The sequence below is a fragment of the Canis aureus genome, chromosome 3 (genome assembly GCF_053574225.1).
Source record: "Canis aureus isolate CA01 chromosome 3, VMU_Caureus_v.1.0, whole genome shotgun sequence".
NCBI lineage: Eukaryota > Metazoa > Chordata > Mammalia > Carnivora > Canidae > Canis > Canis aureus.
In genome coordinates, this window is record NC_135613.1 from 20,777,188 (window position 1) to 20,798,791 (window position 21,604).

At 45.6% G+C, this 21,604-nt stretch overlaps 1 protein-coding gene across 5 annotated transcripts; it reads right to left on the reverse strand.

Annotated features, from left to right (window-relative positions):
- Positions 1-782: 782 nt before the first annotated feature.
- Positions 783-21,588, reverse strand: HSDL1 (hydroxysteroid dehydrogenase like 1). Of its 5 annotated transcripts, none has more exons than XM_077891021.1 (6): positions 21,467-21,588; positions 13,854-13,910; positions 10,098-10,282; positions 8,983-9,428; positions 8,549-8,776; positions 783-2,988 (listed from the first exon to the last, which is right to left on the reverse strand). In XM_077891021.1, the coding sequence occupies exons 3-6, from the start codon at positions 10,252-10,254 to the stop codon at positions 2,890-2,892; spliced, it is 930 nt and encodes a 309-aa protein (XP_077747147.1). In that variant the 5' UTR covers positions 10,255-10,282; positions 13,854-13,910; positions 21,467-21,588; the 3' UTR covers positions 783-2,889. The 5 variants fall into 5 exon arrangements, with proteins under 5 accessions (XP_077747147.1, XP_077747145.1, XP_077747148.1 ...); XM_077891019.1 differs by having other exon boundaries at positions 10,098-10,323; XM_077891022.1 differs by lacking the exon at positions 21,467-21,588 and adding an exon at positions 20,512-20,666.
- Positions 21,589-21,604: the final 16 nt, after the last annotated feature.

A 21,604-nucleotide genomic window follows, 5' to 3' on the forward strand; every position in this document is an offset into this window, starting at 1 on the left:
TGCCATATGATGGTGAAGCTCCAAAGCAGGGAACAGGGCACTGCTCCAGCTCGGAGAACCTTATGAAATGAAGTGGGGCAGGGTAGGAGAGGGGTGTTTTGGAAATCTACCGAGAAAGAATAAGAACCAGAGGATTCTCATCTATTGGCTTGCCACCGCTCCCGGTTCTGAAACAACACTATGCTTTATATATATAATAAAGTTTTTGCAAATTCCATGGGAAGATAAGTTTATATTCAAACTAAATACTATTTTAAAGAGTAAACAGCCCAGCCAGTACTGAGAGACACGGACAGACTGGACTTGGTTTAGGAGGGCACACGATGTCAAGATGGGACACACCATCTAACCCCCTGGTTCCCAAATGTCACAAGATTTTGAGTAACTGAGATTAAAACAGAACAAAATTTCTCAAAAAAGCTCTCCCCTTGCTATCTCCCTTTTTCTCTCCACTGTGTCAAACCCATTACAATTGACCTTTCCTCCCCACCAGGAGACAAAATGGCCCATGGCAAAACCAGCAGCAACCTCCAAGTTGCCAGTTAAGGACGGAAATCTACTTTCATCTCCTTAACCTATCAGGAGAATGAGAACAAGAAATCAACTTAGTCGTTTCAAGAGAATTAATAGACACATGGTTATGTGCAATTTTCTTGCTGAATTACCAGCTTTTAATGAATTACTACCGTAACTGTTCATGGATTAATGTTTTGGTAATTTTAAAGCAATTGTTTCTATGGGGGAAAAATCTCTCTCACAAATATATGGAGCAAAATCTCCTCCACGGGAAGCAGAAGCAACAGCTTTTATTCAGTTTTCAGTTCACAGATTGTTTCAAAGGTTATTAATCTCCCCCATACCTAATAAGAAACCCCATCTACAGTGGCCCAATGATGATTCTCAAGCTCTGGGAAGAAGTATTTTATCAGAGGAAACCTAAGAAGAGTTTTGGTTTTGATCTTTCACTAGCTTTGCACCCAGAAGCTTATTTACACTTCCTGCCAAGTAAAGAATTTGAAAACATCACTGTTGTGATTTAGTAACAGTGACTCAATATGTAACCTATAAATATAACACTGCTAAGCCACATAACACCTTAGATATAAATATGGTGCATTTACACAAAGTTGCTGCTTCTTCCTACATTTCAATTACAATTCAGGTCGCTGTGGCAGGAAGTCAAATTTTTTCTAGTCTTAATGACCATACGTTAATTGTTGGGTGAGGGAAAATTGCCTCATGTAACAAAATGAAGGCCTCCAAGCTCATTTCATCAACAGCTTCACGTGCTGTGTAACACCGCTAGCAGGTTTTCACATCGGAAGGTCTTTTGTGTAATGAAGGCCTGGTCTATACGTGGAAGAGCTTCTGAATTCAACCACTGATCTTCTAAGTCCAAGTCAGATCTGGAAAGACTGAGACAACAGCACTGACAAAATTGTGGGTATGACATAAAAGTATGCTCAGGCCTAACTCATAATAGAATACCATCTCAGAAGAAAATTCCATAGAAGTCCTGATTTCAGCCAATTTACTAGTTTCTGCATCAGTGTAACAGTAATAAACCCCAAACTCTTAACTTGCACATATTGTCATATTCATACAGTGATTTACAGTTGCTGAAGCACTAGAGAGTGGTCCTCAAAAATGTGTGGCTTTAGAAGATCTGAACCAAAAACATTTATTTCACAGTAGGCGTCAATGCCAATCCCCTATCATAGGGGATTGCGCATAACGATCTTCACACCAACAAAAGTGTTCGCTGTGATGCATAAATTTGTTACACTGACCAAGAATGAGCTTCTAACTTATTTTAACACATACATCATATCACACACATAATTTGTCCATATTTTAACCACTATTCCATAAGTAATTGATGTTTACTCCATTAATGCTGCTATAAGACAATATTACATAGAAAAGTGTATGAAAACCAGATATAACAAGCTCTAAAGGGCTAAATTTCAGTTATAAAATGGGTCATAGACTGAGAAATCACTATTTATCCACAATAATTATAAAATAAGAGATGACTGAGGATCAACCATTATAGGTTCAAATCTAGGAATGAATTAATTCCACAGCAGACCAAAAAAAAACCCAACAACAACAACCAACAGAATGTATATTATACATGGCAAACCTATAGCACAAAATTGGGTAGGCTTGTATAATACGAAAAGGAATAAGCTAGAATTTTAAGACCCCATAAGGTTCCACGTTAAGCCACCTTAACAAGACACCTTTTTAAAAATGACTTACCCATAAATAAAGTTGCCCAGATGTACACAACATACATACACACACGGCTTTCTGGTGAGATATCGCTTGAAGAGCAGCATTTTCATACACAGAGTCAAACAGAGCTATACAATGCGATATACACAGATTTCTACTGCTAATTACACCAGTGATCTTACTCATAAAATAACACTTTCAAATGGTCTTTCCTGATGATTTGAAAACCAATACTATAATTCATCTACTGAAATAGATCACTTCCCTTAAGAAACTACATGTGAAACTACAAATGCTGACAGGTCATGCTACAGGTCATTGCTGTAGCTCCAAGAACAACATAAATCACACGGCTTTTAGACAGCTTACAGGAGAAAAAGCATCACAATTTAGGTTCCCTTGATCGAATGTTGTGCCCTAGCCACACCCGGGTGTGTGCTCTGTGCCATCCATGTGATGCGGCCCTTGTGGTTTTTCCACAGCATTCTCTACAAGTATTATGTATGCTTTCCAAGTGAGGAGTCAACAGTATGCTAAATACGCAGGAGTAGAAGAAAATGCAGAAGATAAATTAAATGTGTTCTTCCAAACGTCAGAATACTGCAGGTTCCCACGAGGTGGCAAAACTTCCCAGACCATCATGCAGTTTCATGCTTTGCAGGATAAGGCCTCCTTACGTAAAGAACGATTGAGAACATTTGCTCCCCACACCCAGAGCCATTCAGGCATATACTGTGCAAAAAGAAACTAAAAATGAAAGAGAAAAAGGTTATAAGGTTAGAACCCAAAGCACAGATGTGTAAGTTTCAGTATATGACTTACTGCAACAAATATCATCAATCAAATTAAATTAAAAAAAGAAAAAGTCCTTAGGTGCTCTTGTACCAAGCACCTATGCCAGACTCCACAGGACTACAACAAACATGCCACCCCCTGCCCACCCCCTTCTCTCTAATGAGGCTGGACAGACTCACACGCAGTCATATGATTCCATCCTTATCTAACCTGATCAATAGCAGATTCATTTGGTCAAGAAGGACAAAACCACTCCAGGAACAAAGAGCAGCAGAAATGGATAAGTGCATCCCCGATTACTACTATGAGAGAAAACTAGAACTTGAGGGGTGGGATGGGGTGAAATGAAACAAGAGAACTAGGTCAAAAACCCTGGGACCCATGGGGATCCTTGGGTGTCTCAGTGGTTTGGCACCTGCCTTTGGCCCAGGGCGTGATCCTGGAGTCCTGGGATCGAGTCCCACATCAGGCTCCCAGCATGGAGTTTGCTTCTCCCTCTGCCTGTGTCTCTGCCTCTCTTTCTCTCTCTGATATACATAAATAAAATCTTAAAAAAAAAAAAAAAAAAAAGCCCCTGGGACCCTGAGGCCCCAGACCTGAGATGTGAGGAGACAGCCTGGGCATCCCAGGGGGATATATAGTGATGTCCTGAAACATCCCTGGTTGTCACGCCTGGGGTGCTGCTGAACATTCTATGATGCCCAGGACAGCCTCCCAACAAGGATTATCCAACACCAAATGCCAACACTGCTGATGCGGGAAACCCTGCACTATGCTGACAGGTTTGTCTAAGACTGAGCTGAACACAAGTTCTACTCGTATGGTTAGGAAGGGAGGTGAATGGGATGACTGGCTAGCTAAGTCAGTAGACCATACAACTCTGATCTCAGGGTTGTGAGTTTGAGCCCCATAATGGGCATAAAGCTTACTTTAATAAAAAAATAAATAAAGGGAGGGAGGGAGGAAGGGAGAGAGATGAACAGGCCACTGCAAGTGCTACAATTCTAGCCTTGAACAGAAATAAAACAACAGAGGTTACCCAGACCCAGGGAAGCCACACTGAACAGGAGGGAGTCCCAGTATCATAGACAGCCACAGCTCTCCATTGCAGGGTCCAGAGAAGCTCCGGCTCATCACCTCAGAGACAGGAGCTCAGTATTTGGTCCAGAGCCACAGGAAACTTTCTGGGGACACAACAAAGGTCACTTTGGGCCTCTTTAAAGAGCCAGGATTTTGTGGAAAATATCCTGGGATACTCTTCCTTGGAGCTCTGTTTTAAAGCACAAGATTCTAAATGCAAAGAGACAAAAGAAGTCAGCTTAGGGTCTCTTAGGAGGACCCTGGAAGTAGGGATGCACTCAAACACGTAGGCACCTGGGACAGACTACAGAAGTCCTCTTCCAAGTACAATAGTGCTCCCACTCTCCTGGTTTGCTTTCCACAGCTTCAGGTACCCATGTCAAGGTCAACCATGGTCCAGAAGCAGTTGATCCTCCTGATTTACCGCCCTGTCAACAGCAGCCTAACGTGTTATATCCTCACTCCCTCTCCTCACACAGGCATTTTATCATCTCATGTCATCACAACCAGAAGGCGGCTTCATACTGTACAGGTATTTTCGGAGAGACCATATTCACATGGCTTTTATAATAGGACATTGTTATAATTCTTCTATTTTATTATTAGTCATTGTTAACCTCTTACTGTGCCTAACTTATAAATTAAACTTTATCACAGGTACATACAGAAAAAAACATAGTCTATACGGGTTCGGTACTAGGTATGGCTTCTGGCATCCCCTGGGTGTCTGGGAACATATCCCTGTTGATACGGGGAAGACTGCTATGCATTTTTTCAGGATTTATTTAGCGGAGAAGGGATCAACACCTAGAAATCTGTTGGTTTTTAATTTCATTCACGACCATTGTCTATTGCATGGGGACCAGCATCAGCATGTATCTTGCCAGCCTCCTACAGCGCTACGTGTGGAGACATCACTGGCACAGCATTTCTGGCTTATCCTAATGGAGTCTCAGCACTCTGGGGAGCAGGATGGAAAGAGCTAGGTAGAAAGAGCTAATGGAAGAGGAGAGAACTTCATCCTCTGTGTACTGGTAGATTAGAAACTAAGGGGTGACTCATCTACTTGTTTAAAGGCAGAGTGAGTGAGTGAGGGGGCAGAGGGAAGGGAGGGCTGGGTTTGGGCTCTGGAAGGCTCTGTGCATGTTCAGAGACCCTGACCCAGCTATCTAGGCCTAGGAAAGGAGCTGTCCTCCCCTGCAACAAAAGCCAACAGTCTCTGCTCCTGATGTGGCACAGCCCCTGTGCAGATTGCTGTTCAGTAAGACTTGGGGCCCAGAGCCAGAGGAAGTCAGTGGGCAAACGTACACATTCAGCTGATTGGAGATCTGCCTTGGCAATAAAAACGCCAATGCCGTATATTTCCCAGAGACTGGGATGGGTAGGCCTAGGTAAGAAATGGGGACAGAGAGGAAAAACTGCGGCTGGATCCTTAGGCCAGAGTTATTCCAAAGGTAGAAGCAAAGCTGCAGTGAGGGTGTATGGTTCACAGTTCCTATCCTGGCTGGCAACGGACATGGGAACTCGGCCTGGACAGGAGGGCCATGACCTCTGACACAGCTGCTGGCCTGCCTCCCTTGGACCCTCAGCCACATCTCAATATGTAGCCCCAGGGCCTTCACAATGCCAACCAGTTTGCCTCTCCTTTAAGTGCCACATCCTCTTTTCCAATAGCAACACACGCATACTCTATGGGAACAAATACACCTAAGGTGGGTAGAAATTCAGAGCAGAATGCAGGCCAATCCAGAGAGCTCAGGGACACCTAACCTGCTTGCCAATTCCTGGGGCTTTCTCTATCATCCCACCACTAGGAGGACAGCCCCCAGAGTTATAAGCAAGACACTTACTGGTCAAGGTGTCAAGTTAATGGCTTTTTCAACCCAACACAAAGCCATGTGTTTCTGGTTCACATCAAGTAACCCAAACAGAAGGCTACGAGCTTTTCTGCCAGCCTTACTTTGTGTTCAGAAGCTGACAATACTGGCTACTGCACTTCTGAGAAAGAGAAGAAAGGCTTCCAAATCAACACTGATAACTAGGTGACAACTAAAGCTGAGACATTTGACCCTTTTATAGTTGTTTTAAATCCAAATCTTTTTTTTTCTACTTCCTGCTTGCAAATCATTAAGACAACTAGCATAACACAAAGATGATTAATCATCTAATTAAATGTATGCCAAGAAAGCAGAAAAGGCCAGTTCTCCAACTGCTCCTGTGTAGAAACGATGTTTTTGCAGACATCTGTAAGGGCTGGGGCCCAGGCAAGGAGTGAAGATACCTCCTCCCTAACCTCTGTGCAAGCTCATCAAAAAGAGCCTTTTATACAGACCTAGCAGTGATCAGTAGATCAATAAGACTGTGAAATCACTGTATAGGCCAGCCCGGCAGTGGCTCCCACAAGAGTCACTCACACAGGTACAGCAGGCTGCTCTCCACCCCAGACAACTCTCACTTCAAACCTCCTCACTCTGCAAGCCCCCACTGCACAGGAGTCAGCAGACAGCGGCCCCTGCTGGCCTCTGTGACTTCCCCCATGGCCCCTCCACTGTGCTCTGGGTCCTGCCCCCATTGCTGGGAACCATGCTTTCTCTCTCCCATCTTTAGGCTGTTCTTCTCCACACACCCCTCCCTGCCAGCACTCACTCACAGCCATGTCTCTGCTGCCATAAATGGATTAACAAACCCAACTCCCTCCTCTTACCCAATCTACCTGCCGCCACACCTACACAGCCTTATTTATGGAGAATGCAGTGTCCACTCCCTCACCTGCTCATTGCAACCCATCTCTCCCTAAAAAGCTCCCCAAACTGCCTTCATCCAAGGCATTGAGTGTTTCCATGATCCTACACGTAACACAGGCTATCACTCTTACTTAGGCTGTAACGTGGAAGAGTAACGGGGGTTAAGCACAGATAACGCTTTATACAGTGTGTTTGGCACATCAAACTCCCTCCAGGAAAATCCTTATATGCTAAAAATCGGCAGACAATGAAATCCTGACAAAATTTAGATCTTTGTGACCTGACAAAACTCCATTCAGAAGATATGGTGATCACAAATGGAAAGCCTCAGTGTGAAAAGCCTCCAGAGAATCTGGCTATAGGCAAAACAGTGATTGATGGCCAAATAACTGCTGTAAAATTGAAAGAAAAAAAAAAAGTGATAATGCTGAAAATATTTTGAGGAAAATAAAAATGAAAACAGGGAAAATGAAAAGTTTTAACAGCTTTATACAGAAAACTACTCTGGGAATTAAATTAACAGACTTTTCTGGGTAGAAAAAAATACACATTCTCAAGAAGAGTTCATCAGTGTGAATGAACTATAATTTAAAATGTTGGTGCTGGGGTGCCTGGGTGGCTTAGCAGTTAGCTGAACATCTGACTCTTGGTTTCAGCTCAGGTCATGATTTCGCCTGCATCTACATGCATGCACGCTCTCTCTCTCTCTCAAATAAATTAATAAATCTTTTTAAACCAAAAAATTAAAAAGTAAAATGCTGGTGTTTTACAAATGCAATGCAAACATCCGCCGTCTCTAAGCCCCACCCTCGCCACCTCCACTCGTCACTTCTCCAGGAACTTTATGCTCAGTGGCTTCTAAAGTTACTTCTTTGGTCTCTCTGCTTTTCCCTAGTAATGAAGGATCTGGAAATAGCCACTTAAATAAAGCTCCTTTTATTAGAAAAACTTTCAGCCAAATCTTATGATAAAAGTAAAAATTAATTGTTGATTTTCTTATTTATTATGTGGTGATGGCAAATTTAATCATCTTTATGCAAAGAGTCCCCAAAATATCTGCTTGGTGATGGAGATGACTGCATACTTGCGAACAACAATTCTCAACTACTGCACGTCCACTCACACCGCCACAAGCCCGTTACAACAAACCAGGAGCTCACAACCTCATACTCGGAATCAAATTGCCAGATACTTAAGTTACTCTTTAAAATACTAAAGCCCTAAATCTTTGTCATACCTGAAATGTAAACTTGTCAATAAAGTCTACGCTTCTTGAACAAATGAGTCCAGGACTATGCTGAGATATTAACTGGCCTGACAGTTATGTGAGATCCAGACCAAGTCTGTGGTTTTATGTTTGCGAAGTAGGCTGCTGATTCACAGGTACCCTCTGAATCTTTGTCACTTTGAAATTCCCACATGAATACTGAGTATTTTATACTACTGCCATTTACACCATATAAGCACCATATTTCATCTCTTAGGTGCCACACAGATTAAAATACCAGTAATAGTTTCACAGAAGAAAATTTAAGGACTTAACCAGAACCACTACGAGTGTCAGGTTTAAGAATCAGAATGTGTAATTCTCATATTTCAGCAGTAGGCTTCAATCAGATTGCCATGTATCATTTAGAAAGGTTTAGCATGCATTAACCTAATTACAAGAGTTGAGCGCGTACTGTTACCTGGATAGAATGGGACCAGTATCCTGTGGTCCTTTTTGAAATGCCAAGGGTAGAAACAGCATGATGTGCATATACTTTTGGCGAAGGCACCAACCATGGGCACTTGTGCAGAAAGCTGCCGGGAGAGGTCATGTTGGTAGCCACATAGAATGGGATTAGACTCTGTACAAAGATTCCTTTGGAAGCATATTCATACTGCAGTGCTCTGCTGAAGTGGTCTAAATAAGCCTGTTAAAACAGAGCAGGAGTAAAGATTTAATTTAGGGGGCAGGAACTTGGAAGAAAATTCAGGAGAAAAAAGGCTTATTACCACTTCAGGAAAAAATACAGTATAAGTAAACATGAGTTGGAGACAGAGAGCTTGACAAACTGGACCAAACCACATAAGTGTCCTATTGCTTTATGACTTCACTTTCCAATCAGGAACACATTACCTTAGAAGCAGAATATGCAGCCAGCTGGGGAGTTGGTTTGCAGCAAGAACCAGAAGAGATGGTGACAACGGCGCCCTTCTTTCTCTCCACCATCCCTGGTAACACTATATGGACCATCAAACTAGCTGCAGCAATGTTTACATTTATGATGTCCCAGAGTTTGTCCTCGGAGACCTGAGTAAAATATTGGGGGTAGGGGTAAAACACACCGACATTATTCACCAAGATGCCAATGTCTTTGTCTTTCAAGGCTTCTCGAATCGGGTCGTAGATCTCGCGGCCATTGCTGAAGTCTGCAACAATAACTTCGGTTTCCACTTTGTAGGTGTCAGCTATGTCTTTAGCAACCATCTGCAACTTGTCTTGATTGCGACTAATGAGGATGATACTGAGACCACGGCTCGCTAGCTCTTCTGCATAGGCTCTTCCGATCCCATCGGTCGCACCTACGATATGAGCCAGGGAGAGCAACCATGCTCATTTAGTGGCACGACCTTCGGAGTGAACCTTAAATTCCCCTGGGTTTACGCCGAAAAGTTTCACTCTAGAAATAAGCCCAGTCCTAATCCTGATCACTATGTCGAGTACAATGTCAAATCCAAATATGCACAACACATGATAATCCAACCCTCCTTCGGACACCCTGACAAGTAGAGGAAAGGTAGTCTCCCGTTCACCAAGCTGCTGGTGAGACATGGCAGGAGACGGTTTCCAAACTCCTATCTGGCTTGAACAAGTGCCAGGAGGTACTTTCCTGGGAAACAACGATAAATCAAAATGAAATCTAAAATAAGGGAAGCACTGCTGACAGTGGTGACAGTTTCTAAGGACAATTTCAAAACAAAGCAAAACGAAAAATGAGAGGTGGGAAGGTGGGCTGAGGCAGGACCGGGAACAGGAGGGCAGAATAAGAAGGACAAAACGTCACAGGATGATCCTTCAGAGGAGGGCAGTACAAAAACATCAACATAATAACAACAGAACTATGTTCCCATGAAAACATCACATTGAATTCAGTGACTCCTCAAATAAGGCATCTAATTTAAAACACAGCTTAAAACAGAAGAGATTATTCTGTTTTTAAAATATGCAACAATTTAAATCTCATTTCTTACCACTCACGACTGCCCATCTTCCATACTGCTTGATCAGATCTGCTCTGCTCACCAGGCGTGGGATGAAATGCAGTCTGATCAGGCTGTAAAAGTCACAGATGACAGTGATGCTTTTTCTGGCCGTATACCAAGCTCCGACCAAGGCCAGAGCTTCCATGTAGCAATTGCAGGACCTGGCGATCTCCCTATACAAGAGGTAGAAGCTGTCAACAGCAGCCATGGCAGCCTGTAGGGAAGGGGAAGGAGATAGGAGTTCTTTACTTAATTAAGTTAAAGGAACATGCATAGTCTAAATGAAGACACCTAAGGACATCAGAGCTTAACAATTATGCACTTAAATAACAGTGACGTTTCAAATGCATGTAACCCACGGATCCACTCAATTTATAATCTCATTAACATATGCAGCTTATGAAGTCCTTTTCTTCCAAGGAGATTAGTCAACCTAACTACCAAGAGCTATCAAATTCCTACTAAAATTCAGGCACTGTGCTGCATGTTGTGGATACAGAGATAAACACAATATGCTCTGCGGCCTAAAAAAGCTCCTCACCCGGCACAGTGACAGACACAGACTTTTAATTCATGTAACAGCTGAGAGGTGTGTTTACTTCTCTGCTTTCTTCATAATCAGCCAGTACAGAGGGCCTACCACCCACACAGACAAAAAGTAGAAGAAACGGCAGCAGTATTAAGATACCGCCTTGGCCAAAAAGAGCTTACAATACATTTGAGGCAAAACTCAGCTGTAATAAACTTTCACATAAATTATATTCTGTATAAATAATATACATAACCATTTATTCACAAAGAGATGCTCCCCAAACTTGAGGAACTGGTTTTCTTAAACGACAACACAGTGAGCGCTCCTCCGTCTTACTGGGGCCGGGGGCACCCCTAACTTTGCCCTGGCCCTTACTGTGAGCAAAGAGTCCAATGCAACTAAGTGTCCACACAGCAAGCATTTATGAAGCACCTAGTACGTTCCATGCACCGTGACAGATGCTAAGGGTTCAAAGATGAGTTTAACAATTGGACCTAGGAAGAGAAGGACATTTAACAAAACTATTTTATTTTATTTTTTTAAAGATTCTATTATTTATTCATGAGAGACAGAGAGAGGCAGAGACATAGGCAGAGGGAGAAGCAGACTCCATGCAGGAAGCCCGATATGGGACTCGATCCCAGGGCCCCAGAATCATCCCCTGAGCCAAAGGCAGAAGCTCAATCACTGAGCCACCCAGGCACCCCTAACAAAACTATTTTAAATGCTGTCGGAACCGCACTAGGTGTGCCTGTGGTGCAAGAGACGACCCTGCAGAAGCAAAGGCCAGGCACCACTGATGCTAATGAACTTGGTCCTGGACTAGACCTGGGAACCGCAGAGGCCAATCCAACTGTGTGCTGTCTGTGAGGGACAAGATATCGAAAGGATCACAAGAGGCTGCAATTAAATTATAGTGAGCTCTGAGAGGCACAAACACAAGGACGTAGCATTTATTACATAAAAGAAAATTGACTTGCATCCAGAATCTATATATAACACTTCTGGGAATGGCCCCTCTTTAGAAATCCCATTAGAAGAGAAAAAAAAAAATTTGTGAAACTAAGAAAATTTCCAATGATAGCAAAAATAGGTATAAGCTGAAGGAAGAATGATTGAACGCCCTCTCACTCCACTGCAGTGTAATCTGAGCCCAATCAAGTTCTGCGGAGTGAAAATGAGCAAAGTAGGAGAAAACCAATTAGCCATTGAAATGGAACACGTTCTAAGAGTGACAGCATCCTGTGATAAAAGGCACATAAAATAATGGAAAACCTGATGAATATAGAGAAAAATAGATATGTGAATATATATTGATACTGATACATATATGAATGTGTAATCCCAATTACAAATCAGCAAAGCACACAAGGAAATGGGACAGAAAACTAAAGAGAGGTACAGGCAGTAGGATCCCAAATGTCCTGCAACAAGGACACGATTGCTCACATAGGAAGTCATATACAGCCACCGTACTACCAAGTAAGTTGATATGGCATTCAGTTCAAGAAATGTTTTCCCCAAATGGCACAGAAAACAACGGAAGTTGGGCCATCTCATTTCCTGCTGGTAAACGCTATATCCTGAGGTTCTATTCATGGAGACGCTCCTCCTAGGACAGGAACGCCAAAACTGATTCTGAAAAGAAAACACTGTAAACTTTATTAACTCCACAAGCCAAATACTTAATAACATAAGAACAATTATATGCTCCTTTGGGGTAATTTCTCTTCAGGGACCACATCAACTGAGATTCTCTGAAATCTGAAGTATCAAGACCAATGGAGTTTGGACCAAAGAGGCCCTTCTTGTCCTCATCAATCTACCAAACAGGAGGTAACAGCACTGGGAGAGTTGCTCCCAGATCCTTAGAAATATATTCACAGTTAGGATCATCTGTCTCGAATATCTCCATTCTCTTCCTGCTGTACATGAATGCCCCTCCAGGCCCCCAATGCTAGAGAACAAGGAGTGTCACATCACCCCTCTCAAGGGCTCTTGCTCTGCATCTCAGTACATAGCCGAGTCCCCGTGGTGGCAGGTGGCTGACTGGGCAGGCCCCTGAGCTGCGCAATGGCTGCAGTCCCTCAAGCATTGTAACTGTAAGATTCCCAAAGAAACAACCAAAACAGGAATTTCTTATAAGAAAGAATATAAGAGGGCACCTGGGTGGCTCAGGGGTTAAGCATCTGCCTTTGGCTAGAGAGTGATCCCAGCGTCCTGGGATTGAGTCCCACATCAGGCTCCCCACAGGGAGCCTGCCTCTCCCTCTGCCTGTGTCTCTGCCTCTCTCTCCGCGTCTCTCATGAATAAATAAATAAAACCGGAAAGAAGAAAAGAAAAGAAAAGAAAAGAAAAGAAAAGAAAAGAAAAGAAAAGAAAAGAAAAGAAAAGGAAAGAAAGGACAAAATAATGCAATTCCATGTTAAACCTTCACTTTGTGGGGATCCCTGGATGGCTCAGGGGTTTAGTGCCAGCCTTTGGCCTGGGCATGATCCTGGAGTCCCAGGATCGAGTCGAGTCCCACATTAGGCTCCCTGCATGGAGCCTGCTTCTCCCTCTGCCTGTGTCTCTGCCTCTCTGCCTCTCTCTCTCTCTCTGTGTGTCTCATGAATAAATAAATAAAATCTTTAAAAAAATAAATAAACCTTCACTTTGGGGAGTTCCTGATTTAAAAGTGTACAAGTGCCTTCTGTCATAACGAATCCAATATGAAGCCACAAGAAAAGTAAATGCAAAATATACTATTTTTATATTACTAGTACTAGTATATACTAGTTTTCCAACACAGTGTAATAAAATTAGGAATAACAAAACTACAACAACAAAAAATCTAAATTCTTAGAATATTAAATCTATCCTCCCAATCAGGTGGGTGTATATCTAAGATACTGAAACACTGTTTTGGTGCAAATTTATATCCTATGTATCGCTATCTACTGGATTGTCATCAAAGCACTACTTGTGGGAAAATTAACTATGCCCAGAGTCTGCACCAAGGTTCTACTCAGAAGGAGCAGGTCAGACGTGGCTCGTGAAATGGCCTTGTACTAATGAGAACTGGTGTAAAGGGAACTTCTTCCTCTTCAAACACAATTTTTTCCAAGAATCTGAACGTTTGTGAAGGAAAAACTCTAGCAAGAGGTGCCTGACCACACACAAGATTTCTGATTTTTCTGCTGTCGTCCTTAGCTACCTTGGTTTTCTCTTACCTTCTCTCTGCCGGTCCTGGGTTTTCAGGAAAACACTGCTCTGTCTTTAAGGCCAACCTGTGAACAAAAACCAACATGAAACAAATTCCCTTCTTTCCCCCTCACAGCTCAGCTGGGAAACCTTTATATAAACATTAAGACCAAAGTTTTTAAAAATTAAGAAAACACAAATTCTGAAGCCCTGAATCTCTGGTACAGGCAGGGAAGCATTTCCTCATCTCAGAAAAAGGAAGGCACCAACAGCTTCTGCTGAGAGGCTCAGCTGGAATGTGCCCACTTTTCCTGTACCTTCTTTCTTAAGGGACATTTCATCAAACGGAACAAAACCAGTTCTGAGAGCTGGAAGAGAGATGGTGCTCTGCACAGACACTGGGAGCTCAGGAGCAGCTGGGTCCAGGAGGGGGAGCAGACCAGGCCATCTCTGTGCCCTCATGTCCACCCAGGCTTTCCCAGGGCCTCACTGCTCTCTCTCTCTGCAAGCCACCTTCTTCTGCTCCACCTGCAGAGCACCTGAACTTCCACACTACTGCAGCCCTGGCACCTCTATTCCTGAGCCCAGGCATCTAGCACTCACCTAACCCACTGGCAGAGGTGGTGGGGAGAAGTGTCCTGTGGTATTTGGAGCAGCCTCTTCTAGCCTGTGGGTGGGGCAGGTGCTTTCAGGTTGCACAGAGGAAAGGAACCTCTGGCACACCTCTCCCCTTCTTTCCACCCTAGACACTGTCTTACACCACTCTGTTTTTGAAGAACCCCAGTGGACTGAGTTGCTCCAGGGCTGAGGCCAAACTTTATGCCTCTTTGTTCTTCTAGCCCCTTCCACAGCCTGCGGCCCATAGCAGGAGCTAATAAGCAGGCAGCTGCTACATTAGCCACACTACCTAGTCTCTCTAGCTCAGCTCTCAGCTGCACGCTTTTCTCATTCCCCTACTTGCCAGGGGACCACCAAAATCTCTGATCCTCTACAGAAGGAAACTCCATGGGTAAAACCCACCAGGGACCTCCTGCTCAGGTTCAGCAGAAAGACATACCAACTTCAGACACTCGCTGAGAACAGCAGTTTCAAGGGCCTTGGACATGGAGTGGCCTGGCTTCCTGGCTCTGCCCCACACACTCTCCTCTACCGTCCTGGCACAGGGGTACCATGACGATATTTAACATCACGGTTCCACCACAGGCAAACACCTTAAACGTATACTGACATGGCTACATTTTTTTTTTTTTAAATCACAGAGAATCAGAGAGCTGAGAGTATTCTAGGCCTGGTCTACAGCCTTGAGGAAGAACAATGCCATCTCATCATTCCTCAGATACAGCTCAAGATGGAGAGACCTGACTCACAGCCACCAACTCACAGAAGACTGACAAATTCAAACATCAACTTATTTATGAATAATATACAACACTGTCAAGAAGTATAAACACGCATGGTCGCTGGTCTATAGGCAAGTCCACCCAGGAAACCAAACTACTAAAACAGTGATGAACAACTAAGCAATGAATGACCAAGTGTCAGATGCTGAGGACTCTTCCCGAGTAAGCCAGGAGTCCCTGCATCGCTCTGTACACAGAATTCATCAAGAGAAATAGCAATTCAGTGCAAAGTGACAAGAGCACTGTGGAAAGGTGTAAGCACTCCTGAGGAGAAAGGAGGCAAGGGCACAGCACTGGAAAGGTCCGGCCTGCCGGGAAATGCTGACCAATTCAACAGGCATAACGGCACAGGAAGAGCACCCAGGGGTGGCAAGGGGGTTGGGAGAGAAGGCCAGATTGTGAAAGGTCTTTATGCCAAACAGAAGTGTGTGGACTGACTCTGTGTAAATCCCTTCCGCCAAAAGAGGGAGCCGAGCGGGGTCTGTTGTAAAAGGCGGAGGCTGGTGGCAGAGGGCCAGCGGCAGAGGGGGGCGGCTGTGCTGGAGCAGGCAAGGAAGTGAGGGGTTGGAGATCCTGGTCCTTCTTGATGGAGACAAGTCAAGGCTGAATGGAGAGCCTGTGGTTTTGTGATGTCCTCTGTCCTGCTTCTCAGACACACCAGACGTTTTCACACATTTGTTCCTACCCTGATGGACCATAAGCGGAAAACAACAGGACATTAGACATTCCTCACATCCTCTTCATCCTCTCCCCACCCTTAAATATGTGATGGAAAATAATGTCTTCCTAATGAAAGAAGAAATCAAGACTTCTCCCAAAGCCACTAACATCCAGGAAATCTCACGGAACCCAGGCTTAATGGAGTTTATTATACACTTAGGTGCAGAAGCCCACCAAGATATGAACAGATATTGAGCTGCGTTTAACTTGCGATGACAGTTTGACTAGTTAATTTTTCTGCAGATAGGTATTAGCCTAAAACTTAGAAAAATTCATTATTTAGAAAGCAACACTGAACCACAGTAAAATTCTGGTCCCTACCCAATCTGCTCATAAAAGTTATCATAAAGCTTTGTTTTCTGGCCTCTACAGAAAACTAAATCATCAATGAACAAAATAGAAGAAAAACAGGTGGAGGAAAAGAGTCAGAACTGTGCCCAAAATAGGAAAAGAGCAGTCCCCTATCGTCTGTTAGGCATCTTCTACATCTACAGGGAAACATTCATCAGGGCTAATGCATCAAACACGTAAAGGTCCCCCAGGCAAACTATGAACTTCGCGTGATGATGATGTGTCGTAGGTTCATCCTTGATAAAAAAACAAAACAAAACAAAAAAAGGTACCATTCTGGTAAGTGATGTTGACAACAGGGGATGTGTGGGAGCAGGGGGGGGATACGGGCAAGCTCTGTGCCTTTCTCTCAATTTCACTGTAAACCTAACCCTGCTCCCGAACAGTTCTAAAACAAAGCCTGTAAAAAACAACAAACAAACCCTAAAGGAAATATTTCAAGTATAGAAGTATCAGTGGAAAATTTTGGTCAAAACTGCAAGGAGCAAAGTCACCTCTTCAGAGCACTGCCATGGGGGTGCCTGGTTGGCTCAGTTGGTAGAGCGACTCTTGATCTCAGGGTCATGAGTTCGAGCCCCACGTTAGGTATAAAGATAATAAAATAAATAAACTTTAAAACAAAGCACTGCTGTGGCCTGTAACATTCTCTCAAACCAGAGTTTAGCTTGCTCAACTCAGCAGTGAAAAGGGCAGCAAATCTCATACAAAGCCTTCATGAATCAAGAGTTCGGCAGGAGAAATCTTGGCTCAAACACTGACATCATCATGTTATCTAAACGAATGAGGCCTGACAGTAAAAGAATATCAGACAGACTGGCCACAATGTTTTCAAGGAAAACGAAGCAAGCATGATGGGAAAAGACAGTGAAAGCAGCACTAAGTGAAGGCAGCACAATGGGCTGAATAATAGCCCAGGGAGATGTCCACACCCTAATCCTCACACTTCACAAATGCCCCACCTTATGTAGCAGAGGACTTTGCAGATGTGATTAAGCTAAGGACCTTGAAATGAGAAGATGATCCTGGATGATCCAGGTGGGCTGCTGTGATCACACGTGTCCTTGGAGGAGGGGGGCAGGAGGTCAAAGTCAGAGGAAATGTGATCAAGAAGTGGAGGCCAACGAGACAGAGAGTGGAATTTAAAGATGCCAGGCTGCTGGATTTGAGGATGGGGAGAGGGTTTACCCTCTAGAATGCAGGCACCTCTAGCATCTGGCAAAGGCAGGAAACAGATTCCCCAGAGCATCCAGGAGTGACACAGCCTTGCTGACACCCTGACTTTAGCTAACCAGGCTGATCTCAGATTTCTGACCTCCAGAACTGTAAGAGAATAAATCTGCAGTTTTAAACCACTAAGTTTGTGGTAATTTGTTACAGCAACAATAGGAAAATAAGATAGATGGATGGATAGATGGATGGATGGACTGAAAGACAGAGAGACTATCAGTCTAGTTTTTAGGACAGTACAGAGACAAGTTGCAAATCCTGCACATCCCTTAAGCCAAAACATTCTAGTGTTCTCAGGAGCCAGAAACAGCCTGAGAGAGTCCTCTGACCTTCCATGGAATGGGGCAGGCCTGAGGTGGTCCTCCCCATCCTCAGCCATAGCCAGCACTGTGCAGCCTTTCAGTAAGGCTCCAGGTCTGTGGACTTCATTCTCGTTAATATGTTTTCATAGGGATCTTACTTTTTTTCACAGGGTCTGCATCTGTCTTGCTCTTAGCACTCAAATCCTGTCTGTCCTCCCAAGACCAGCTTGACTCTCAATTCAATGTCAGGGCTTACTGATCAGTGCCAGCGACACGCCAGGCCTGGGATGAATGGGAGCCCTGCATCTCTTCCCACTCCTTCCTAGGCTACTACCCCGAGCCCCTCCCCTCTCCCTGAGTGTGTGTCTGTCTGTCTGACCCATGCGACTCTTGCTGCACTGCTGTGTTCTGCTTAGCTGTTTCCTTTGTCTCTTGGTTCCCCAACTAGAGCACAAGCCTCTAAAGGGCAGGAGATGTATCTAAAACTAGTTTTTCTGTAACTTGAAAAGAACTGAAAAAGACACACGGAAGTCATACAAGCTATTATGCGTAGTTCAAAGAATAACAAAACAACACCCATTTAGAAGCCCCATAGCTTCTTCCCTGACCATATCATCGCCTTTTGCCGCCCTGGAGGCTACCACTCTCCTCATCCCCTTGCCCTTTTTAAAAAAACAGTTGTACAATTACCTCAGCAGAGATTCTGAAAGAAAGTGTTCAGTTTTGCTGGCTTGGGACCTTATATAAAAGAATCCCAGCACGTTTGTTCTTTGATAACTTGTTTCTTTAACTCAATATTGTTTTCGAGACTCATCCACGGCTCCTGGAGGCTGTGGGTCATATACTTTTACTGCTGCACCCTCTGTCACCATACAAACATGCCACGATTCGTGCATCCATTCTATTGCCAATACGCATTTGGGTTGGGAGTATTTTGGCTTTTAGTTTACAATTATGAACAGAGCTGCCATGTGCACTCTTGCACACATCACCTGCACCCTAGTGCCAGAGTCCATTGAAGGGGTATGCCTGAGGCTGATTGCTGTGCCACAGGGTGTCCGTGTGTTCAAGCAGGCCCTGCCCAAGCTGCTAGGCCAATCCCCACGCCCACCATCAGCCAGTGTGAGTTCACAGTACCCCTTCCCTGTGTGGCTGGCTCTGTCAGTTCACCTGCCCACAGGGTGTCTTGAACCAGGGGCTGACTGTGGTTTTAACTTACATTTTCTGATTACTGATAAGGGTGACTACATCCTTGTGATGCTTCTGTGTTTGTGGCTCCTTGTCTGTGAAATATCTGTTTCTAGCTTTTGCCCTTACTTCTGCTGTGTTATCTTCCTTTTCAGTCTATGCTCTAGATACTGGTTCTCTATGTTTGGTCTCTTTATAGTGCTTCTGATGAGTTGAACTCTTGATTTTAATGCAGCCAAGTGTATTAGTCTTTCCCCCATATGCTTTGTGCTTTGTTATGCTCCACTTCAGAAATCCCCTCCTAGCCCCAGGACATAAAGGTATCTTCCTATATTATTTTCTCAAACTTTTCACAATTTTGCTCTTCAGATTTAAGTCTTTAATCTTCCTGTGGCTCTGCAATGGTGTGAGGCTAGGATCACACCCACCTTAATATTCCTCCTCAGCAGCTGGTACAAGACTGCATATATAATATCTGTTTAGTAAATAGAAGCAAATACTGCTTTGTGTTCAAAGCTCAAATTTCACTCTTGAGAAAAAATTTAAGGAGCTCCTCAAACTTTGTGTCAGCACTTTGATGAAGTTATTATTGGTGTATCGTGACATTCTGGAATTTCCTTTCCCTCCTTTGCCAATTTTTGGGATACGGCTAACCTGAATTGACGGGGAGCTCAGCGGAAAGAGCAAAACATGGGAGTTCTCCACCTGAGATCCAACAGGCCTGCGTTTCAGGTCTCCATTTGTACAGTAGGAATTGAAATAACAATGGCATCCACTCCTAGGTATACACCCAAGACAACTTATACCCACACAAAAACTTATACAGCCATATCCCCAGCAGCACTATTCACAAGAGCTAAAACACGGGAACAAAATGTCAACAGACAAATGGTAAACAAAACGCAATCTGTCCACGTAATGGAGTATCAGTCAGCAATAAAAAGAATTAAGCAGGATGCACACTGCTACAGATGGACCTGGAAACCACCACACTCAGCAAAAGAAGCCAAACACAAAAGGCTATGTACTGTATGATCCAATCTACATGAACTGCCCAGATAAGGCAAATCCAGAGCCAGAAAGGAGACTGGGGGTGCCGGAGCACAGGTACAGCGGGCATGGGGAGTGCCTGCTAATGGGGTAGTTTTTTTTTTTGTTTTTTTTTTCTGGGAGGATGGGAAATCATCCTCGCACATAATGAATATGCTAACGGGGTAGGAGTTTTTTCTGGGATGATGGGAACCACTGCACATGGCGAATATGCTGCTATGAAGGGCACACTTCTAAATAGATAAGATGGTGAATTTTATGTTTTTTAAAAATTTTACATCAATTCTTAAAATCTACTTAAATGATTTGTTGGACTCCATGCCCCTGGAATATTACTGTAGTGACTAAACCACAGACTCTGAAAATAGACTTCCTGGAGTCTGATCCAGGCTTCCCACCTAAGAGCTGTGTTTTGGGTGAAGGTGAAGTCCCTCCACCTCTGTGCTTACCTAAAATCAAACGAAGCCCTACACACAGCACGGAGACCTCGGAGCTCCACTAGCCGCTCCCGCCGGCTTCTGTGCGGCGGTCAGGGTGAGAGCTCGGCCACAGACCCCCGAGCGCTTCCTCCCGACGCCCTCCAGTCCTCCCACCCACCTTAGGAGGCAGTTACAGCCATCCCGTTCGCAGAGGGGGAAACTGAGGCCGACAGAGACGAGCAGTACCCAGGACCAAGGTCCACCGAGTCCAGAGCCCGGGCTACCGCCCATGGAGCCCCCCGCCCCGGGGAGGGATCCGGGCTCCAGCACCAGCAGGGCTGCGGGGCTGCGGGGCTGCGGGGCTGGGGCGGCGGGGCTGGGGCTCCGGGGCTGCGGGGCTGGGGCGGCGGGGCTGGGGCTCCGGGGCTGCGGGGCTGCGGGGCTCCGGGGCTGCAGGGCTGGGGCGGCGGGGCTGCGGGGCTGCGGGGCTGGGGCGGGCTGGGGCTGCGGGGCTGCGCGCTGCTCCGGGCTGCCGAGCCCCTGCCCCCGCCGCAGCACGCCGCGGGGCTTCGGGGGCCGGGGCGCCCTTCCCGCAGCGCTCCCTCGTTCGGAACAAAGACGACACATCCCACCCCGACCCAGCGCTTTAGAAAGGAGAGCCGAGCGGCGCAGACAAAGGAGCGGCTCGGGGCCTCCCGGGAGCCCGGGCCGGGGTCGGGGTCGGGGGTGGGGCCCAGGGCCGCCGGGTCCCGGGGCGGGGGGGGGGGGGGGCGGACCCGGAGCACGGGGTCCCGGGGGCGCAACGCCCGGTGCAGTCCGGCAGGGGCGCCGCGGGGCGGGGGCCGACGGGGTCGGTGGTCCCCGGTGCGCAGGGCGCGGAGGGGCACGGTCCCGGGGGCGTGGCGGGGCGCACCGGGCAGGGCGGCCGAGGCGGAGCAGGCGGGGCCGGGGCGGGGGCGGGGGCGGGGGGCGCGGGGCGCGGTACCTGCAGAGGCGGCGCAGTCCCGAGCCGGTCCCGCCAGAGCCGCGCGGCCGCCGCCCCCGTCGCCACCGGCAACCCCGTCACCGCCGCCGCCGCCGCCGCCGCCGTTGCCGCCGGCCGCGCCCCACGTGACCCGCGCAC